Genomic DNA, 21,507 nt, shown 5'->3' with positions numbered 1-21,507 from the left:
TCTGAAATTTCTGTATTTCTGCAAACTCCTCTCCTGTAACTTCTATGGAAGCTAAGTACCTTGACTGTTGTTCATCACAATGCCCAGGACCTCAGAGTGCTGGAGAAAGTAGGCTTATGGCAGTGTGCATGAAGGAACCAGAAGATGCAGCTATTCTAAACAGACTTAGTAAGGTTAAAATCAAGTCCTGCGTGGTACCAGCATTTTCACTGTAATCTGGAAGAACACATTAACCAGCCAGCCAGCTATCTACTGTGTGCACTGCACTAAGCTCAACTCTCTCTACAGAGTAGAAAACAAACCCTTTCCTGTTGTTAAAGATGAGAAGATAGGCTTTTACTTTTGTGGTGCTAGGAATGTAACCCGGGGCCTAACATTTGCTAGGCCGAGTGCTCTGCAAGTGAGCTACACAGTCCAGATAGATATTAGAGCTGGGCAGAACCCTGTGGATTTCCACTTCATTGGCCCCTTGGGAGAACGGTGCCAGCAAATCACATGTACACAGACTGCATTACTGAGGTGGTGATGCATTTGTAATTGTGAGTTTTAGTGTTGTTGTTTTTTAAATAAATACATCAAGCAAAAAAAGACCTTTGGGAATAGTCTGAAAAAATAGCTGGAGAAAAGTAATTCAGTAGGTTTTCAGGAATTACATATATGTTGAGTGAGATCAGTGTTTATCTTGAACTTAGATGGTTATTGTTTTAGCTTATATTCTGATAGCAATAATTATACGTAATAAAGAATTTGGGGAGTGGTTGTCACACTAATGAAATGTTTGTCTTTCATATCAGAAAAGGTTTTATTTGCTTAATTTGATGTGTGTTTTGTAAAATTTAGATAATTGCTTTCCGTATGACTTAAAATTTGAATAGACTTTATCTTAAAACTTTCAGGCTTGGGCTGGGGATATAGCCTAGTGGCAAGAGTGCTTGCCTCGTATACATGAGTCCCTGGGTTCAATTCCCCAGCACCACATATACAGAAAACGGCCAGAAGTGGCACTGTGGCTCAAGTGGCAGAGTGCTAGCCTTGAGCAAAAGGAAGCCAGGGACAGTGCTCAGGCCCTGAGTCCAAGGCCCAGGACTGGCCAAAAAAAAAACCTTTCAAGCTTATTTAGAAAGCACAGTTTACATATTTGAGTTGTAGGCAATTCATTTCTACACTCTTTTATTATACATTTATTTAAATATTCTCAAAATCCACAGCAATTGGCATGCTTTGTCTTACATGGTACATGTTTTAGGCTTTGTAGGCTGGAAGGCACATTTGAAAAGTCCATGTAAGTACTTGCATTACATACTTTCCCACGTCAGAGAGACCGTGCTCTCTTCGGCAGCACATACACTAAAATTGGAACAACATAGGAGCTAAGCGTGGCCCCTGCACAAGGCGGACACGCACGTTCGTGAAGCATTCCATATTTTTAAAATAAGAACTTCATTTAAACTATTTTAACCTGTAGACCATTAAAAGCAAGGCCGATCAGATTTGCCTGTGAGGTTCTGTTTGTAGACCCCATGGTGAGAAGGAAAATTTTCAAGAGCAGAATTTTCTGTTTGTTTTTGTCATTTCTTTTTCTTGACCAGTCGCAGTCGTGGGTCTGTGGCCTCAGAAAGCTGAGGAAAGAGGCACTGGGTGCCAGGTAAGCAACACAGCGGGACCCCTTTCCAAAAGTGAGCAATTCTCTCAGTTTATATTATTTCAGAGGAATGGTGATAGTCAGCTTTTATAACCAGGGGCTCATGAGCACATTAACACAGCCAAAGACTCTTAATTGTTCTGTTTCTGGCTTATTACCAATAATCGATAACGATGACAGTGATTTACACTTCTTACCTGGCTCTCAGTTTGACATCTTGTTGGCACAGGTTTGTAACGTGGCTCCCACCCGGTCGGGCTGTAACGTGCTGTGCACTCCTGACGCACAGATGAAAAGGACAGGGGAGAGAAGGTGATGACATTAGCAGAGCTAGGTGGAAACTTTCAATACTGGATTCTGTAGAGACGACTCCAGTGACGTAAATACTGCCACCTCTTGGCATGGCGCACACCTCTGTAACTGCAGCCCACGGGACGCCGAGGCAGGAGGACACGATGTCCAGGGCGGCCTGGGCTGTGGAGCAGGGCTTCCGCCTGCCACCCGGGACTGCCAGACACCAGCGGAAAAGGCCAGTCCCCCTGGAATGCAGAGCAGACTGGTTTCCACAAAGCCGTTCATTCCATGACAGATTTCAAAATGTGCTAAGAAGAAAACATGGTGAGCTCCGTGCCCGGTGCCCGGTGGAGCTCCACGTGCCAGGGGAAGTGCACTGCCTGTCCTGTCGCACCTGTTTATTACGCACAAGCACATGAGCACTTCTAAGTTTATAATGTATCTAAGCAAAAGTTGTTGTAAGCATGGGGAATGCTGGGAATAACTGAAGTAGAATGTTGAGCAGAATGACATACCAAGAAACTAACATGGGCAAATAAGTCTGTAGTGGAAAGTAAGACCTGGAGACAATCGAAGGCTCCTGAGACCTCGCTCCGTGCCAGGGGTCCACTGTACCCAGGCAGACTCCACAGCAAGCAGGGAAATGGCTGCCCGTGTGGAACGGCCTTTGAAGGCCCGCACCAGAATGGTAGCAGTGTGCTCAGTGTCTGGTAATTTGGAAACACATAGCAAACTGCACTTAGAAGACATCATATATGGTATATAGTAGAATTTCAGCATTAAAAACTGAACTAGGAGCATGTATGCCATATCCAGACTTCTTCTGTTATTGTAATTATCAAGAAAATGTGATCTTTAGAATTTCTATATTTAGACAAAAAGGAGGTTTACAACTGAGTATAAAGTCTATTTTTAAAAATTCTATTTTTATTACTCTAAACATGCATCTGACTTCACAGAGCTGTGGAGCTGAAGAGTGTAGTTTCCCACTGTTTTAACATGCCTTTTACATGCCTTTTAACATGCCTTTAACATGTCTCGTCTGAACAGGCGCTCATGGTGTATTCCTCGTGGCACCGCGACTCAGGAAGAATAATCAGGTGTACCATAATGAAACAGCTTTCTGGAAAGGACTTTCATATAGCCAGTTGACCTTGGTATGTGCAATCGCTTATGAACATCACTTCCACATGAAAATCTTTGAGAAATTTATCTCTGAAAAGTAACAGAGCAAAGTGGCACGGGAGGCACGTGGCGCTAGCAATTTCAGTTGAGATTTTGTAGTTCTGGATTTGAGCTTGCTATTGAAAATGTGTGTATGTGTGTATGTATGTGAGTGTATGTATGTATGTATGTGTGTATGTGTATACATCTGTCTACTCATAAAAACTTTATTGCTCACATGTAAATTTAGACCTGTACTTACCATAGAGGTCCACAAGATGGACCTCTTGATATTGGGTACTTCTTCATTTCATTTTTCCAAAAGTTACCAAATGAGAAGATCTCTGTCTTCTTCAATTTTAAAAAATATTTTACAAAGTCATACAATGTATGCTCTTCCCTTTCACATTATCTTAATACTTAAAGGTGTTTCTAGAAGAGATTTAATTTCCTCTTACAAAATTACCAATAATGTTTTTAAAAATATTTGGAACTCCTTAAGAGAATTACTTTCATTCTTTATTGTTACTTTAATACTTTACTTTGTGAAAATAGTAATTGTAAAGTCAATATATAAAATTTCATTACTGAGGCTGGGAATATGGCCTAGTGGCAAGAGCACTTGCCTCCTACACATGAAGCCCTAGGTTCGATTCCCCAGCCCCACATATATGGAAAACGGCCAGAAGGGGCGCTGTGGCTCAGGTGGCAGAGTGCTAGCCTTGAGCGGGAAGAAGCCAGGGATGGTGCTGAGGCCCTGAGTCCAAGGCCCAGGACTGGCAAAAAAAAAAAAAAAATTCATTACTGAATAATGCTAGTAATGAAGAATTTAGTAATTCATATACTGTCTCTGTTATTGAGTAAGACAAATGGGTTTTCTAAGTTGTTAGTCTATTAAGTATGGACTTCCTCTTCAAATTTATACAACCTATGCAAATTTATAGAGGTATTTATGTATATCCCATTTCCATGAGCTTTTTGCTTTGAAACATCTTTTTTTGTTCTGGTGCTAGGGCTTGAACTCAGGGCCTGAGCTCTGTCCCTGAGCTTTCATGCTCAAGGTTCTACCACTTGAGCCACAGCACCATTTTGGCTTCCTGGTGGTTAACTGGAGATAAGAGTCTCATGGACTTTCCTTCCCAGACTGGCTTTGAACCACGATTCTCAGCTCTCAGCTTCTTAAGTAGCTAGTATTCTAGGCATGAACACAGGTGCCTGGCTTTCATTTGCTTTTTGTTTCTCCAATTAACTTGAAATGATGTCATATATTATTTACTACAGGATTAAGTACACTTACCTGGGCAGAATAAATATATTTGATTCATCTTGATATCTTAAGCCTTTTTAGTACCTGAGAAGAATATGAAATATTGAAGTACAATTAGAGAATTGTTTATGAATAGTAAAAATACAGTGGCAAAAGTTAGATACTATACCCAAAAATTTCAATTAAAATGTTTATGAGCTTTATTGTACCTTAGAACCTTTGAGTCAGCCAACCCAGACCTTCCTTTGTATATGCTGCAATTTACCTTAATTTTATCATCTTTTACCTTAATTTTATTATCTATGGGACTTGACTTAGGCATGGGGCCTATCTACTACCTGTCTAACCTTGGGCCCTGCCTGGTTCTTTCCCTAAGCGGCATTCATCTTGTATGCTCTGAAGGCCAGAGAATTTCTGGAATAGTAGCACCGATCTTCCTTTATTCACTTCACAACAGGTCTATGGGTATTTCTATGTGAGGAAGATGGGAAATTCAGTTTTAGGTAACTTGGGTCCCAACTGCCACTCAACACTCAACACATTATGAGACAGGAACTACTAGTATTTAAGGCAATGTACTGGAGAGTAAGTGTTTTAGTGCTTGGTAGGTTTCAAACAATGGATTTGGGATAAAATAGCACATGTAATATATACACGCATCTTACATGCTTATAAACTAAGAAACTGACTTCTACTTAGAAAAGATCTAGATGTTTCATTTCACAAATTGAGACATAAAAAGTCAAGTGAGTTTTCGGAAGGTTATATAGCAAGAGGCAAACTGGATTTTTTTTCTACCATAATTTCTTATAAAAAGAAAAACAACAACTAGCTGGGTGCCCGTGGCTCATGTCTAAAATCTTAGCTACTTAGGCGGCTCAGACTTGAGGCTCGCAGTGCAGTTGTATCTCAAGTAGCAGAGCACTAGCCTTGAGCACAACACCCTCAACAGTACCCAGGCCCTGAGTCCAGCTCCACAGCTTCCACCCAACCGAAAGACCCTACCACAAGCTAGCTGCTTGCTAGGCTCAAGGACCTGACACAGGTTTCTTCAGACAAACGTTACCATAAAAGTCGAGCAGCTTCCACAGACAAACGAGCCACAAGCAGCGTGAGAGTTGGAAAGGGCAAGGGCTGGACGAGCCCGAGGGAGTGGATGGGTCACACCGGTGGCTCACATTTGCCAGACGCCCAGAAAGTGCCAGGAAGTACGCCAGCACCTGAGCTGCTCCATGCTACTTAGCTATCATGGCAGTGTTGTGCTGTGCGGAGAAGGGTGCTCATTCTGGGTGGGGTGTAAGCAGCTTCGGGACCGCAAGAGCCGGGCTGGAGCTCACCCGAGCCATTCTCCCTGCGTGACCCTGGCACTGGGAGGAGGGAAGGAGGGAAGCAGGGAAAGAAGAAACCAAAGAAGGAAGGCAGGCAGGCAGGCAGGCAGGCAGGCAGGAAGGAAGGAAGGAAGGAAGGAAGGAAGGAAGGAAGGAAGGAAGGAAGTTCTAAGGAAGGCTCTCTGTAAGGACATTTGCTGTAAAGGAACATTTGTAGCTGTTTAGCTCATTTCCCTCTTCATGCCAAGGTTAATTTTCACCTTTGTGTTGGAGTAAATTTTGTCCTTATAATCTCCTATTGAAACCTTTTCCTCTTATAATGGGGTTTTAATAATATTCACAAATTTGAACTTTAAAATATTAAGGGCTTAATTTTCATTGTGGTAGAATTTTTTTTTTTTTTTTTTTGGCCAGTCCTGGGCCTTGGACTCAGGGCCTGAGCACTGTCCCTGGCTTCTTCCCGCTCAAGGCTAGCACTCTGCCACTTGAGCCACAGCGCCGCTTCTGGCCATTTTCTGTATATGTGGTGCTGGGGAATCGAACCTAGGGCCTCGTGTATCCGAAGCAGGCACTCTTGCCACTAGGCTATATCCCCAGCCCTGTGGTAGAATTTTTAACAAGTTATTATATAGTTCTAGATTAAGTGTAATCCTCAATACCCAGTGATACATAAATTTACGAGGCAACCACTTTTACCACTAGGCCATATTCCCAGCCCTGATACATAAATTTAAATTAACTTGCAAAAAGTAATATGATTTTCCAAGGCATAATATGTATACTTAAAGAATTTACAAAACAAATGACAGAGCTGACATTCTCTTTCATATGTTTGAGTTTTGATGGCTCGGAAGGACTAAAAATAGACTTATTTCATGTATTTTCGTTTAAAAATATTGCTCATCCCAACCCCAAGAAACTGTAAAACATGGGTTACTTTCCTGCAATAAGTAGTCATTTAATTAAAGAACAAAATGAACAGGAATCAAAATGTTGGAGCTGTATTTTTTGTTAGACATATAAAAAAGGACAAAGTATAATACAGTAAATCATTTTATATAACATGAACTTAGAGTTTTCAAATTAATCATGATCTGGATAAAAATGTCTTTTCAACAAAATACGGAATGACAGGTGTGGCATCCCCGCGGGAGCCGGGCGGGCTGCGCGCCTCGGGCCGGCCCCCCTCCAGCGCAGGCCTGGGGAGCATGGCTGAAAGGCAAATGACAGCTTTCCGGTGCAGCAGTTTGCACTCTCAGACACCAGCGGAGGAAGCGAATCCTCTGGGTTAGTCCTCTGTAGGTAAGTGTGGCCCAGATGACACCTGTGCACGTGAGTCTGCTCGGCACACAGACACAGCAGGTAGTCTTGAGCTGAGAACGTCAGGAAAGTTCCCTGATGAAGGTTCAGTGTTGGTATCAAAAGTTAAACACAAATTCTTCTCAGAAGAAAATCTCTATGGCCTGTGGAATCTGAAAGTTATGAAAAAGACAGAAAGTTGATGCGTTTCTAATAATTTAAGATGTCAAAAGCCTTCTAACCCACAAATTTACTGCTATTAACTAAAGGCTTCTCAGAAATCCAACATGTAAAGGGCTGGAGCTGCTCTGGGGAGAGATTTGGGGGGCTCTCCAACCTGGCTGTACCCCCAAAATAGATGCTAAGTTTTTTATAAGTTCTAGATTTATAGAAATTAGTTTGAAAGCTGCTAAGTTAGGCCCTTAAAATATGCAGATAAACCAGTGCTTTGAGAAACCAGTAATTGGCTGATAAAGTTTTGGAAGTTAGAGTCGTAAGAATGTTTTTATAGAGTTGATAATGTGTGCATAATAATGTGACAAGAAAATCTTATGCAACTAAAAACGTTTGCATGACTGAATTGATATGAAATATTAAATGTGATATACATGTTATATATATGGAACTTGACTAGGCTTAGGGCTCAGAGTTTAAAGTTTAATCATCTAAGAAAGTTACATAGAACTTAGAGAAGATACACATCTTTACTAAATATCTTGTTTAATAATATATAATGGGAAAGTGTAATGCACACAGAGACTGGGTGGTAATTACATTCTAACTTAAAAACCAAAACGTCAAAAATAATTTGCCTGTCTTATACAATTTTACTTCCTAAACTTTCACAGGACTTATTCAGAATACTCAAAGCTGAGTTACTCCTTCCCCCAGGCAGAGTGGGCATGGGAGGAAATCGTAACAAATTGAAACCAACTATCGGTTTGCCTCGTTTTCCCCAGCCCTTTGGAGCCCTGGGCGGGAGCGCACGGAGCCTGGCGCACTGGGCAGGCCTTGCAATCACGCTTGTGATGAACAGAAAACGAAGCCCTTGCTTTACACTGCTGGGGGCGGGGGGCAACTTCTTTTGTGTTTGGGGACACGGGACTGAAAGCTGAAAGCTTGCTGTGTCCCCATCAAGGAAAGGTGGTGAGACGCAAAATAAGCCGGAGGGGGGCGGGGTGGAGGGGGAGAGCAGGCAGGAGCGTCCTTTGTGGCTGTTGAGTGACGTTTTAAAAAATGTTTTAAGTATGAAATTCATACAAACAAATCTCACCTTGTCAAATGCTTGCTTGATGCATGTACCTCCATTTCATTACTTTTGTATTCATTTAATTCTTTACGAATTGCTGCCTAGAATTAAAAACAGGACATTGCTTTTCAGTTCCTTCAAAAGTTAACAGGAAATTACCTTTTTTTTTTTTTTTTTGCCAGTCCTGGGGCTTGAACTCGGGGCCTGAGCACTGTCCCTGGCTTCTTCCCGCTCAAGGCCAGCACTCTGCCACCTGAGCCACAGCGCCGCTTCTGGCTTTTTCTAAGTCGCTTATTGGAGATGAGCATCACACAGCCTTTCCTGCCTGGGCTGGCTTTGAACCGCAATCCGCAGATATCGGTCTCCTGAGTAGCTAGGGCTGCAGCCCGAGCCGCCGAGCTCCTTAATCATCCTAACCATCCACACGTGGCCATTTAGTGAGCGCATCTGCTGTGCGCCTCCCGTCAGCGTACGCGCGGGGCTCCAACGAGGCCAGACGGTGAGGCGATGGTCGCGGCAGCTTTGGGAGACCTGGGGGCGCCGCGATGGGAGCATCCGGCGAGCAGCCATTCTCACTCGGAGCCTGCCTACGTGCGGTGCCCTGGAACGGCATTTCAGTGGTCGTGACACAGCGAGTGAGCAGCACGGGCCCTGGCCCTGCCCCCTGGGCCTCCGCTGCCCCGCACAGGAAGAAGGAAAGCAACTCTTAGACCCGCGGGCGGATGCGCAGCTTTTCCCCTCGGGCTGCACAGCACCGCGCTCCCCCGTCACAGCTGCGGCCACGCGATGCCTTCTTCCTGCCTCCCGACCTTCAGACTCCTCACACTCCTGAGGTTCCCAGAGCCCCGAGCCCCAGCACTCCAGGACCCAGCCTGCCCAAAGCCTCTAGGATGGACTCCATCCCTTCGTCGTCGCTGCAAGTCACTGAAGTCTGCCGCCTGATGTTTCTGTCAACCCCTCACACCACCAGCGTTCCTGGGTTTAAACACTTGGAAAAATCCGTTCCAGGGTTTGAACTCAGCCTCAATCTCGCTCAGCTTGCTTGCTCATAGTTGGCGCTCTACCACTTGAGAAAAACCTCCAGCCTAGGTTTTTGCTGATTAAAGGGAGATGGAGTCTCACAGACTTTTCTGGATGGGCTGACTCCAAACTGTGATCCTCGTGAGTAGCGAAGATTACAGGTAAAGGCCACTGGCTCTTAGCAGTTTACACGCTGTGACGTTTGAGACTGGATGGTCGCCTTGCGTGAGTTCTGTATCCTCAGTGTCTGGCACCTTCTCCTCCTCGGCTCACTAGACGCCAAACTATCTCCAGGCATCGCCCAGGAGCTTGTGGAGTAACTCTTCCCTTGGCCTGAGTTTACGTGGCGGAGCCTCCCCCCCCCCCCCCCCCCGGCTTGGCCTGCTGACCCTGGTTGTGGGGAGCCACACCCCGCCTGCACAGACACGCAGTCCCCAGTACCTTATCTGCCGCTGACAGCCGTGTCCAGGGCTTGTCCGCCCTCCGGTCATAGTCCTGGGCTTTTGCTACTTCCACATAATCACTGAAACGTATCAGGATTTTTCTGTCTCTTAATTCATCAACAGTGGGCCTCTGGTTAAGCTAAAATAAAAGATCGTTACAGTTAGTTACCAAGGCCACGCTGATTGCCTGCAAGGACTCCAAAGAAGCAGCAGAGCTCCATAAACAAAAACGCTGATTGTGACACCTCAATAAAAGCATCTCCAGGGTGCAGAATTTAAACGGTACATTTGCAAGTCACTATCACTCTCCTTTGACACATTTCATCAGAGGTTAACACTGTGGTCAGTGCACCTCCCAGCACCCAAGACCCAGCACCCAGGACCCAGCACCCAGGACCCAGCACCTAGCGCCCAGGGCCCAGGAATGGCCAGTGGATCAGTTCAGAATACAACTTAAGATGGTGGCAATTTCAAGTAGCATTAAACACAGACTTCTTAAAGTTAACAAGAACGTACTTCCGACGAAGCTCAGGAAGGATATTTTACCTTCAAGCACAAGAATTCATTATCTGAGGCCCAGGGGAGAAACGGAGACAACCAAACCCTTGGACTTGGAATGGTCAGGATCTTACAGGAAGTGACAGGGTTGCTGTCTCTATTGGACACCATAAATTTCAGCTACTTGAATTGCACGTATAATCACCACGCTGGTCGTGTTTTCTACAATCAAGGATTTTACACATGAACTGCTTCCAACATTGATAACGCCAAAAAGTAAAACACAGCAGGTCGGTTTTCTTAGCCATGTGACCATTAAGAGAACTTTGGTCAGTAAATGAGCATGTCGCCTGGGTTGTCCGGCCTCCACCTGGGGACTTGGGCGCCTGCCCAGGCCCCACCCAGAGCCAGACACTGGGATGTGGCAAAGGCACAAGCGTACCGCCTTCACGGGTGCCCTGGCGTCCAATAAGCATCCACTGTCACACACAAGCCGCCGGCTCGGTGTCGCCCTCCACCCACCGCTACACCACAGGCCGCCTTCTCGTGGTGGTGTAGAAGGCCCACTCTTACCTTTCTTGTCAGTCTTTGCTTGATTTCTCGTCTCTCTTCCTGCTCTGTCTGATCGTTCCTTTCTGTGAAAGATTGGGGGACACAGAATGGGTTGAGCCTTGCCTCCGGAGGGCTGCGTATCGGGGTGTCCCTCCGGCTGGCCACAGAGCCAAAGGGAGGAAGGTGACTGTGGCTCACAACTCTTTTCCACGTCACGGTTTCCGGGATCGGTCTTCCCGGGGCGCCTGGGAGATTCTGGTCTGGTGGCTGCATAGAGCCACCTCAGCCCACATCTCCCTCCCCGAGCCAGGGGGGCAGCTACAGGTGCTGCTGCTGTTTGTTTCTGCCTCGGTGTGTCTTTTGGCCTCCATTCCACCCAAACAGCTCTCGCTTTGGTGCTAGGGATCCAACTTAGGGCCTCCCCCTTGCTAGCAAGGTCCCGCCACGGAGCTCCATCCAAGTCCGTTCATTTATATCCAGGAGCCCAGAAGGGCATATAAAATATCCATAGAATAGATACGTGTGTACACAGTTGAACGTAACTAGCACTCTCACGGCTTGGTTTCTGTCCTCCCCCCCTCCCTTTTTTATATAGCTGTACACAATTTTTAGGTCATCCATACAGGATATAAAAGACTTGCCTTCAGACTTTAGACAACCTATGCTTTCCTGGAATTTATACTGTAAAGTATATTTCAAATCTGAACATATCCATTAAGCTAGCTGTCTCTAGTATTGTCTATGATTACACCTTGTACCAGAGCCCAGATCCATCACTAAATTGGCTTTGCTTGGTGACGATTATCTTCAACACTGTGCTCACCATCTACACTTGGAAACTAAAGGCAGAGCAGAGCTACAGGGGGGGGGGGGGCAGCCTGGTCTTGGGGTGCAAAGGTAAGAGCCGTTCTATTTCTGGCCCTCAGACTCCTGGCCAGGGCAGGGCTCCATTCCTAAGAGTGAGATGTCAGGTTCTGGAAAGGGAATCTTGCTACTGCAGCTGAGCTGATTTCTCACAATGTACCTTTAACTGATACATTGCAAATACTTGCAGACTCGGGAGACTGGGCATGGGTGGCGACTACGACACTGGAGGCACTTGGCAGTCATTTAAAAAAGTCAGAGCATTTTAGAAAAGGAAATAAAAACATGCTATGTGCTTAGTTCTTTAACCAACTGACAAACTGAAAAAACCACAGTTGCAAGCTATCATTAGAAACTCAATAAAATTACAGGGAAAAAATATAAGCCTAAAGCCAACCATGAAGGCTTTAAGGGAAGATATGAAAGTAATTCTTCAAATTTCTTAAAAATAGGCCAGAGAAAAAGCCCAAGTGAAGCCTCCGTGGGAGAAAAACACAAGTGAAATTACATCTTTTTTATTTCCTAATTGAAAATATTACCCAGGAATCCGAGCTCAGCTGAGGTATAGGAAAGCCGATCTTTGCAAACGTCTGTCAGACACCCGTTCAAGAAGTCCTTTCTGACGGCCTCCGCCCAAGGCCTCTCCCCCAAGCTTCCCTTAGGGACCGACTTGTCCGTGGCTCTTATCCCCCTCCCCAGAAAACCCTGTGACCCGCTAACAGGGTTCCCTAATGAGGACTGGCGGAGGCGGCGTCTGCCATAGCTCCAGCACCCTGGACAGTTCTCCTGTCTCCACCCTTCGCAACACAAGGGGCAGGACGAGCAAGGGAGGGAGGCCGAGCTCTGTCCTCCTGCCAGTAGCCAGGTGTTAAAATGCCGTCCTCCTTCTTGGAGACCTGCCTGCTCCAGTAGTAAACTTGGCATGGTGTGTAAGCCTCACAGATTTGTCCTAAGACGTCAACGGGGACACCGCCGAGCCCCGGCTACGACGCCCGGCACAGGCTGGACTCATAAGGGGCTGCTATTATTAGCAGCACAGAAAGGTGCCGCTGTGTCCCGGGCCGCTGCGTCGTGAGCACACAGGCGGCCACCTCGGTGTGACGGCCGTTAGTCATGGGTCCCCACGTGAAGGGAAGCAAGCACGGACAGGCGTGGAAGGAATGTCTGACGTCCACGGGTCAAGGGCCTGGACCAGCGATGGCTACGCTGTGCTCGTCTCCACAGAACAACCGAAACACCCACCCCACCCGGGCCGGGTAGTCAAAGCTGGGCCGTGGAGCCCGCTCCCCCCCACCCCCCCACCCCCGCCTCCGCACACTTCCGGAGGTCTCCGGGCCAAGGACGACGGGGGATGGATGGCCATGGAGAGAAACCCGCTTTCCTCCTGCGCAGCACAGGTGAATGCAGGCGGCTCTGACTCTCGCCCAGCACAGCTCTATTTCTGAGGCTCTCATAGTGATTTGCAAGGATGAGCACAGTGAGGAGCCCTTGCAGGTGGGAGGGCCTGGCTGCCCAGGGTGGGTGGGAGAGACCACAAGTGAAGGCGACATTGCTCCCGGCCAGTGCCGCCCGGCTGCGCAGCGCTCTTCCGGTGCGGGCGGTGGGCGCTTGGGGTGGGGGCCCCGAAGGCTGTGCAGCGCCTTGCGCGGAGTCTCGACCGCCGTGCTGAGAGGCTGCCGATGACCTCTAAGGTCTAACGTTCAGTAAGTGGCTTGAGAATTTAGAAACTCAACCATTTGGCAGCCGACGGCTTGCCCACGTGTGCCTGCTTGGCTGAGCGGGTTATCAACTGGAGGCTTGCCTTAAACCCTCAGGCAAGCCCCGCACGCACAGCGGCCACCGCGCTCTAGCTGAGGAGCCAGGGTTAACCGTAGGGCCGCCCTCCACCACGTGTAAAGGAGCACAGTGTGGGGCTCACGAGCACAGGCGAGGCCGGGAGGTGCACCTGCAGTGGGGGGCTCATGAGCGCACAGGCCGGCAGGTGCACCCGCAGTGGGGGGCTCATGAGCGCACAGGCCGGCAGGTGCACCTGCAGCGAGGCTGAAGCTCAGGCCCACAGGGCTCTGGGGCTGTCTGTGTTCTAATGGTGTCACAGCCTTGCGATGGCCACATCTTGGTGAAAAGAGGCTCACACGCACCACACAAAACCCTGAAGGTCTCTGCAGCCTTCATCACATACCGAAGAGAGACAACCTTAACAATCGCACTCTTGACACGGGAGCTCAGACTCGGGGCCTGTCCCGTGGCTCTTCTGCTCAAGGCTGGGGCTCTACCACTCGAGTCACACCTCTACGTTTGGCTGTTTTTGCTGGTTAAGGGAAGATAAGAGTCTCACAGACTTTCCTGCCCAGGCTGGCTTTGAACCGTGATCCTCAGCTCTCGGCCTCCTGGGTGGCTAGGAGGACAGGCTGAGCCACTGGCACCAGCAGAGGCTTTGTTTATGGAAGGGTAGAGAACCATGGGGGGGGGCGTTCAGGAGCCTTGGCTGTGCCCCTCCCCAGCCCTCTGGACAGATGGAAGTGAGTTCTGCGGAGCACAGGCTGTTACCTAACTGTGGACAGCACCCGGAGGGCAGAGAGAGGGGCCTCCCCCGTTCCTCAACCCACCGCCCCCGCCCCAGCTGGAGGAGGGTCCCTCCTGCTCCTCCCTTACCTTCCTAGGGACCACCCCGGCCCCGAGCCCTGCCCTCCCCCGGGGACCCCCGCCCACAGGTGGGTGCTGGCAGGGTGGGGGGGGGCTGACACCCCCCCACAGGGTATCGGCTCAGCTCACTGCCCCGGGGCTCCCGGTCCCCCTATTCACTCCAGCTCGGGAGAGAGCGGCTCGGGGTCCTGAGGAGGGGCTGGCTCTGCCCCGCCGCGCGCACTTTCCAGCCAGCTCGCGGGCTCCGGGACCACCTGCTGCCGGGCCGGAGGCTGCGGCGCGGCCAGGCGCGGGGACCGGGGTGGGGGGGAGGGGGAGGACACTCACGCTTCAGGATGTTCCTCCTCTCCAGCTCCTCCACGGCGGGTCTCTGGCTCAGCCGTCTGCGGAAAAACACCCAGATCACGTTCTGCACCATGGTGTGGCTGCGGGCGGGGGGGCGGGCGCCCCCTCCCCCGAGGACGCCTCCTCCCGCCGCGGAGCGGGCGCGGCCGTCACCGGGTCCCGCATCGTGCGGGGCGCGCGCGGGTCCTCATTCTCCACGCCGCGCCCGCCCGGCGCCCCGCACCCGGCACCGCGCGGAGGGCGGAGGGCGGAGGGCGGAGGGCGGAGGGCGGAGGGCTCCGGGGATCCCCACGCCCGGGCCGGCGGGCGAGGCTGGGCGCCCCCGGAGCGCGGGGCCTCGGGCGTCGGGCGAGCCCAGCTGCCGCGGGAGGGACGGACGGAGACCGGGAGACGAGCGAGCCCGGAGCTCCGCTTCCCGCCCAGCCCGCCCGGCTGCTCGAGGGAGGCGCCCGGCTCCCGCCCTCCCGCCCTCCCGCCCGCCCGAGCACGTGGTGCCAGCCAGGGATAAAAGATGGGGATCTCCCTGCTTGCGTGGCTGAGGGAAGGAGCGCAGCCCGCCCTCTCCCCCCTCCCCCCAGCCCGACGGAGCAGAGCCCGCCCTCTCCCCCCCCCCCCAGCCCGACGGAGCAGGCCCAGAAAAGCCAAATCACTATTTTCCCTATTATTTTTCACCTGGGGAGTTGGAGGATACGGCCAAAGAAATCAGAAATTAAAAAGCCAAGATCTCAAAACTACACACACACACTCACACTCACACTCACATTCACACACACATATACACACTCACACACTCACACACACTCATATATACACACTCACATACACACACTCACATACACTCATATACACACACTCTCACACACACACACGGCTTGTCAAGGGAAGGAGGCATCACTAGGCAAAACCAATGCCAAGCTCCGATTATTTTTGTAACTAAAATAATGTTATCCTTGGGTCAGAGCCCAAATCCTCCCCCTTCCGCTCCCCTGGGGAGGGAGCTGGCTGGGCCCTGCGTGGGCCTCTGTGTTCTGCCCTGTGCGCCTGTTATCTCCTGGAATCCTGTCCCAGCACAAAGCCTGGGGCGTGTCCCCCGCCCCCCCCCCCCAGGCCAGAGCCGGAGTTGTGGGGTTGGCTCCTCCAGGGCTGTGGGTGGTGGTTTTCATCGCCTGTCTGTGTCCCCTGAGACTTGGGCCTGCCCCCTGGTGCCCTGGGCTGGGCGGCTCTGGGCCTGAACCCAGGGGGAGCTCTCAGTGCGTGCTGAGCCAGTGAGCCAGTGAGCGAGTGCACAGCGCACAGACTGGCTTTGCCCAGCAGGCCACTCTGCCCTTGGCAAGCGCTGCCCAGAGGACAGGAGGGGGGGGTCACAGCCACTTCCCACAGAGGAAAGAACCTCCGGGGAAGATGGGGAAGACGCGGCAGAGGCCCCCAGGCAGGCTTCCCAGAGGGGAAGTCGCGGCCTGGCTGGTGCAGGGCAGCATCCCTGCCTGCGGCCTGGCTGGTGCAGGGCAGCATCCCTGCCTGCTGGGTGAGGGCTGCGGGGAGAGGCCCGGGGGAGAGGCCCCGGCGCTGGCTTGTGACCGAGCTGCTGGGGCTGAACCTGGAAGGGCCCTGGAAGACAAGCCACAGGAGTGGACACGGCGGCCGTGGAGACTCCCCAGCCGGGGACTGCACCGGCCTGGCGGGTCCCCGCTGCTGCAATCTGTATTCATCGAGGAAAGGGAGGCTCCCTCCTAGCCTGCTCCCCCCGGGGATCCAGGGCGCCCCAGTCAGGAAAGCCCCCACAGAGGAGGGCAGACTCTGGACCCCAGAGGGTGAGATGTCATTGTCTGGCTGCGTGTCCCCAGGCAGGCCACTTGGCTTCTCTTGAGAGTTGTGGGAAACGGAAAGGCACAAGGGTGTTTGTAATGACATTTTCTTGGGATTTACTAAAGTCTCAAGAAATCACCGTCACCATTGTCTCAAGGCCGCCTCTAAGAAAATTAGGTCTCTTCAGAGCCCTTCCAGGGTGCCGGGGTTCCTGCCCTTGGCGCCTGCTTTCCTGACGAGAAACTTGGTTCTCTGGATCCCACATAGCTATGGCGGTCACTGTGGCACCAGGCGCTTCCTCCCGTCCACAGGGCTGTGGGTCACACCGCGCCCAGGCCACCGGAAAGCAGGCAGCAGCTGGGGCTGGGAATGGCTGGGGGAGGGGGCTGGGACTGGCCCTGATCCCTGGGGGGGGAGGGGGCTGGGACTGGCCCTGGGCCCTGGGGGGGGGGAGGATGGGACTGGCCCTGGGCCCTGGGGGGGAGGGGGCTGGGACTGGCCCTGGGCCCTGGGGGGGGGAGGGGGCTGGGACTGGCCCTGGGCCCTGGGGGGGGATGGGAATGGCCCTGGGCCCTGGGGGGGAAGATGGGACTGGCCCTGGGCCCTGGTGGGGGAGAGGGCTGGGACTGGCCCTGGGCCCTGGGGGGGGGAGGATGGGACTGGCCCTGGGCCCTGGGGGGGAGGGGGCTGGGACTGGCCCTGGGCCCTGGGGGGGGGAGGGGGCTGGGACTGGCCCTGGGCCCTGGGGAGGGATGGGAATGGCCCTGGGCCCTGGGGGGGAGGATGGGACTGGCCCTGGGCCCTGGGGGGGAGGATGGGAATGGCCCTGGGCCCTGGGGGGGGAGGATGGGAATGGCCCTGGGCCCTGGGGGGGAGGGGGCTGGGAATGGCCCTGGGCCCTGGGGGGGGAGGATGGGAATGGCCCTGGGCCCTGGGGGGGGAGGGGGCTGGGAATGGCCCTGGGCCCTGGGGGGGAGGGGGCTGGGAATGGCCAGGAGTGGTGGGGGGGGGGGAGGAATGGCCCTGGGAGGGCTGGGAATGGCCTGCCCTGCCAAGACCCTCACCCCTTCATGTGTCCGGCGACGGCCTTTCCTGCTGCCCCGTACCGCCCGGGTTGCCCCTGGGCACCTGACCGGCTCCGGCAAGCGCCACAGGGCTGGAGCCGGCCAGGCTGGACCTGGCTCCGGTGCAGCCACCCCAAGGCTCGGGGTGCACCAAGCAGAAAAGGTGGGATCCTCTCCCATGGGACGCATGACAAGGCTTCCATGGGGCCAGGTCCCTAAGGACCAGCGCGCGAGGGTGAGTGACCGAGTGCATGAGTGCCCTTCTTGTCGTGAGCGGTGCGCGACCGGGCTTCGCGTAAGTATCTCAAGGCATGCCAAGGCATTTTAAACGACCGGCATGTATTCCCCGTTCCAGCTACGAGCCTGGAGCGGGGCTGGGGGTACGCTCACCCATGCACCCCTGAGCAGACTGGCCAGCGAGTGGGCAGCGCATCACCGTTGTCCTCGTCATAGTCAGTGTCACCACCACCACTACCACCACCGTCATCGTTATCGTCATCACCACCACCATCATCGTCACTATCACCACTGTCACTCTCATCATTATCGTCACCATCACCACCATCATCGTCATCATTGTTAACACCACTGTCACTATCATCATTACTGTGGGGCGCACCGACTGGCCCCCCCTGTCCGCGCCCCGGAGGTGTGTGGCCCTGAAGCGCCCCGCCTGCCTCAGTCCCTGGGGGCGTGCTTGCTTGCACCGCCTCCGGAAGAGGGATCCCGGTTAGCCCCGCCTGCCTTCTGGGTCCGGAACTGGAAAGGCGGCTCTAGCTGGCCACGCCTCCCAGCCTGAAGACCCTGTGCAGCAAGATGGCGGCCGGCAGTAACCTGGGGGCGGTCCTGCTAGTACTTAGGCCTCCCCTTAGGGAGGTCCCATGGCCTTCCGCCCTTGACTGACAGCTCAAACTGCCAATCATCGCCCCTGGCTAGGTATGTGACACCCTCCTCTTCCTGCCATTGCCCCTACTTAAGATCGGGTCCGCCCCACGAAACTGAGAGCAGTCTTGAACCTCTCCCGAGTCAACTTACTGTTTAACCGCGGCAGAAAGGTTGGGTTGGGCTGCCTGTGAGCGACTGCGCGGCTCGTTACCTATTCTGGGTTCACCCTCGGCGGGGTGCGCTTCCTCGCCTCTCCCGCTGGTTGGGAGAGCACCCGGGGTGCAGGGACCCCTGCACCACCACCATTATCATCATCGTTATCGTCACCACCATCATCGTCATCATCATCACCACTGTCACTCTCATCATTATCGTCACCATCACCACCATCGTCCTCATTGTCATCGTCACCACCATCGTCATCACCACTGTCACTCTCATTATCGTCACCATCACCACCGTCATAGTCACCACCACCATTGTCATCGTCGTCATTGTTATCTCCGCTGTCACTCTCATCATTACCGTCACCACCACCACCACCACCACCGTCATAGTCACCACCACCACCGTCATCGTTATCTCCACTGTCACTCTCACCATTATCGTCACATCACCACCATCATCCTCATTGTCATCGCCACCACCATCGTCATCATCATCATCATCATCACCACTACTGTCACTCTCATTATCGTCACCATCACCACCATGGTCATCATCACTATCATCAGTCTTTGTCCTCATTGTTATCCTCCTCCTCCTCCTCCTCCTCCTCCTCCTCCTCCTCCTCCTCCTCACTGAGACCCCCCCCCTCCCCCAGGGCGCAGAGCCCAGGTCCCTTCCCACCTTCAGACAACAGAGCAACCGCGTCCATCCTGCCTGCAGCCTCTGTGCCGACCCCGAGCCTCAGAACAGCCTCAGACTCACGCCCTCCCCCCTCAGACATTCACATCCTCCCCTGTCAGACACGCCGCCTGCCAGCAGGCACCGAGGGCTCTGACGAACCCACTGGTGTACAGAATAGAGGCTGGCGTGGGTCACGGGACTCTGCTCTAAGCCATTCTCTCGGCCATCTCTTTGCGATCACCGCTCAATCCACGAAGGACGGAGCTGACAAACAGCATGCTCCAAGAAGGGGCAGAGGAAGCTGCCCCAGGAAGGGACACGAGACCCCACTCCTGACAGGACCCAGCGCGCCGTCCACCAGGCCTGAGAGGGGTCTGCTCACTCACCTCGGTCTGTGTAAACCTCAGGCACAGCTCTGCCCCAGAGACAGCTGGGGAGGGGCTGAAGCACTGTCTTCCACAGCCGCCTTCCTCTGCCCTCCCCCACGACTGCCCTCTCCACTGGGCACCGGGGTGAGGGTGGGATCTCCCGGTGGGAGTGTGGGGCCTGAGACGGCGTCGGTGCTGTCTCCATGCCCGGACGCAGGAGGGCAAGGAGCACAGAGTTCGTGTCCCCAGGTGGCCCTGGAAGACCCAGAATGGCTGCGGCAAAGGGCTTTCTGTTCATACCCAGACCACACGTGACCACGGGCCTTGCCAAGCTGGAGAAGCAAGACATCCCGAGCAAGGTCCTAACCGGACAGTTGATCCACGGACAACAGAGATGCTGAGAGCAGACGCAGGAGCCGCCAAGGAAGCCTGCATGTCCACGCATGGCAAATGAGGCCTGACCCGTCTCTCCTCACACACCAAGCTCCACCTCCTGTACCCCGCGAGGAAACACAGAACCCCAACGATGAAACGCCGCGAGAGAAGCCAAAGAAAACCCAAACGATCAAACACCGTGAGAGAAGCTAAAGAAAACCCTAGATGTCAGTCTGAGAACGGGGCTCTTGGTCTGAGAACAGGGCTGTTGGACTGAGAACGGGGTTCTTGGTCTGAGAACGGGGCTGTTGGACTGAGAATGGGGCTCCTAAGTGCAACCAACCCCAAAACACAGATTTCATCAAACTCAGAAGCAGCAAAGGAGACAATCCATAAGTGAAGAGAGGATGAGGGAAGAGTCTGCAAACTCCTCATCCCACGAAGGCTCAATGCCTAGAATAGAGATGGAACTAAAAAAATCCCAGCAGTTAAAGAAAACACAATCCCACTGGCAGTGGGTGAGTGATCAGGTATTCACAGAAGATCTACCATCACGAATCACCTGTGAACGCAAATGAAAATCACAACCTGAAATCCTCTCATCCAGTTACAGTGCTGTCACCACAAAGACCCAAACCAATCGCAACCGCCAAGGTGGGGGGGGGGTGGCGTGTCTACACTGCTGTCAGTTAGTGTGACCATTCTGGAAAACAGCTTCCTTACAAGGTCACAGAGCAGCCCAGCCACCATGGGGGAAAGGAGGGGAAGCGGAGTCGCAGAGACACCTGCACTCTGCCCATCCCAGCACTGCCCATGACAACCAAGAGGAGGACTGATCCGGAGCGCACGCTGGCGAGTGAGCAGACAGACCACACACACGCATCTACACGGAAACACTGTCCCGCCAGAGAAGGAACAGAGTCCTGTCGTTTGTACAACGTGGCTGGATCGGGACACCACCGTGTGAGGGGAACAGGCCAGGCACAGAAGGACAAGCGGCGCGTGCTGCCGCTCGGAGGTGGGACTGGACTATGGGAGGCCCTAGGACTGGAGAATAGAACCGTCGTCACCAGAGGCCGGGGAGGAAGCCGGCGAGGGGTTACTGGAGGATTCCGAGTCCCTGCCAGACTTGAGGACAGGGTACGGCGTTCTTTCATAGCAAGGATGACCGGCGATGGCAACGTTGCACTGTGTAACTCCAGACAGCTGGGAGGGAGGGTGTGGAATGCCCTCGGCACGAAGAAATGACCAGTGTCTGAGATCACGGCCTAGGCGTCCTGAGCTGATCAACGCAGTGCACCGCGGCCTAGGCGTCCTGAGCTGATCAACACACACACAGTGCACCGCGGCCTAGGCGTCCTGAGCTGATCAACACACACACAGTGCACCGCGGCCTAGGCGTCCTGAGCTGATCAACACACACACAGTGCACCGCGGCCTAGGCGTCCTGAGCTGATCAACGCACACACAGTGCACCGCGGCCTAGGCGTCCTGAGCTGATCAACACACACACAGTGCACCGCGGCCTAGGCGTCCTGAGCTGATCAACGCA

General features: G+C 52.8%; 1 protein-coding gene and 1 non-coding gene across 2 annotated transcripts in view; one reads left to right on the top strand and one right to left on the bottom strand.

The window, feature by feature from the left end:
- Window positions 1–1,323: 1,323 nt before the first annotated feature.
- On the top strand, window positions 1,324–1,428 carry LOC125354079. The gene has a single exon (XR_007211461.1). It is a non-coding gene; the product is annotated as a U6 spliceosomal RNA (small nuclear RNA).
- A 5,671-nt stretch (window positions 1,429–7,099) lies between these two features.
- Phactr3 (phosphatase and actin regulator 3) overlaps window positions 7,100–21,507 on the bottom strand; it is a 118,161-nt gene continuing 103,753 nt past the window's right edge. The window contains 5 exon segments of the mRNA XM_048349682.1: window positions 7,100–7,167; window positions 8,268–8,344; window positions 9,705–9,845; window positions 10,778–10,839; window positions 14,591–14,646. Of these exon segments, the coding sequence (XP_048205639.1) occupies window positions 7,152–7,167; window positions 8,268–8,344; window positions 9,705–9,845; window positions 10,778–10,839; window positions 14,591–14,646 (352 nt within the window). The 3' untranslated portion in view covers window positions 7,100–7,151.

The sequence above is a fragment of the Perognathus longimembris genome, chromosome 6 (genome assembly GCF_023159225.1).
Source record: "Perognathus longimembris pacificus isolate PPM17 chromosome 6, ASM2315922v1, whole genome shotgun sequence".
Classification (NCBI taxonomy): Eukaryota; Metazoa; Chordata; class Mammalia; order Rodentia; family Heteromyidae; genus Perognathus; species Perognathus longimembris.
This window is presented reverse-complemented; position numbering and strand designations above follow the sequence as displayed.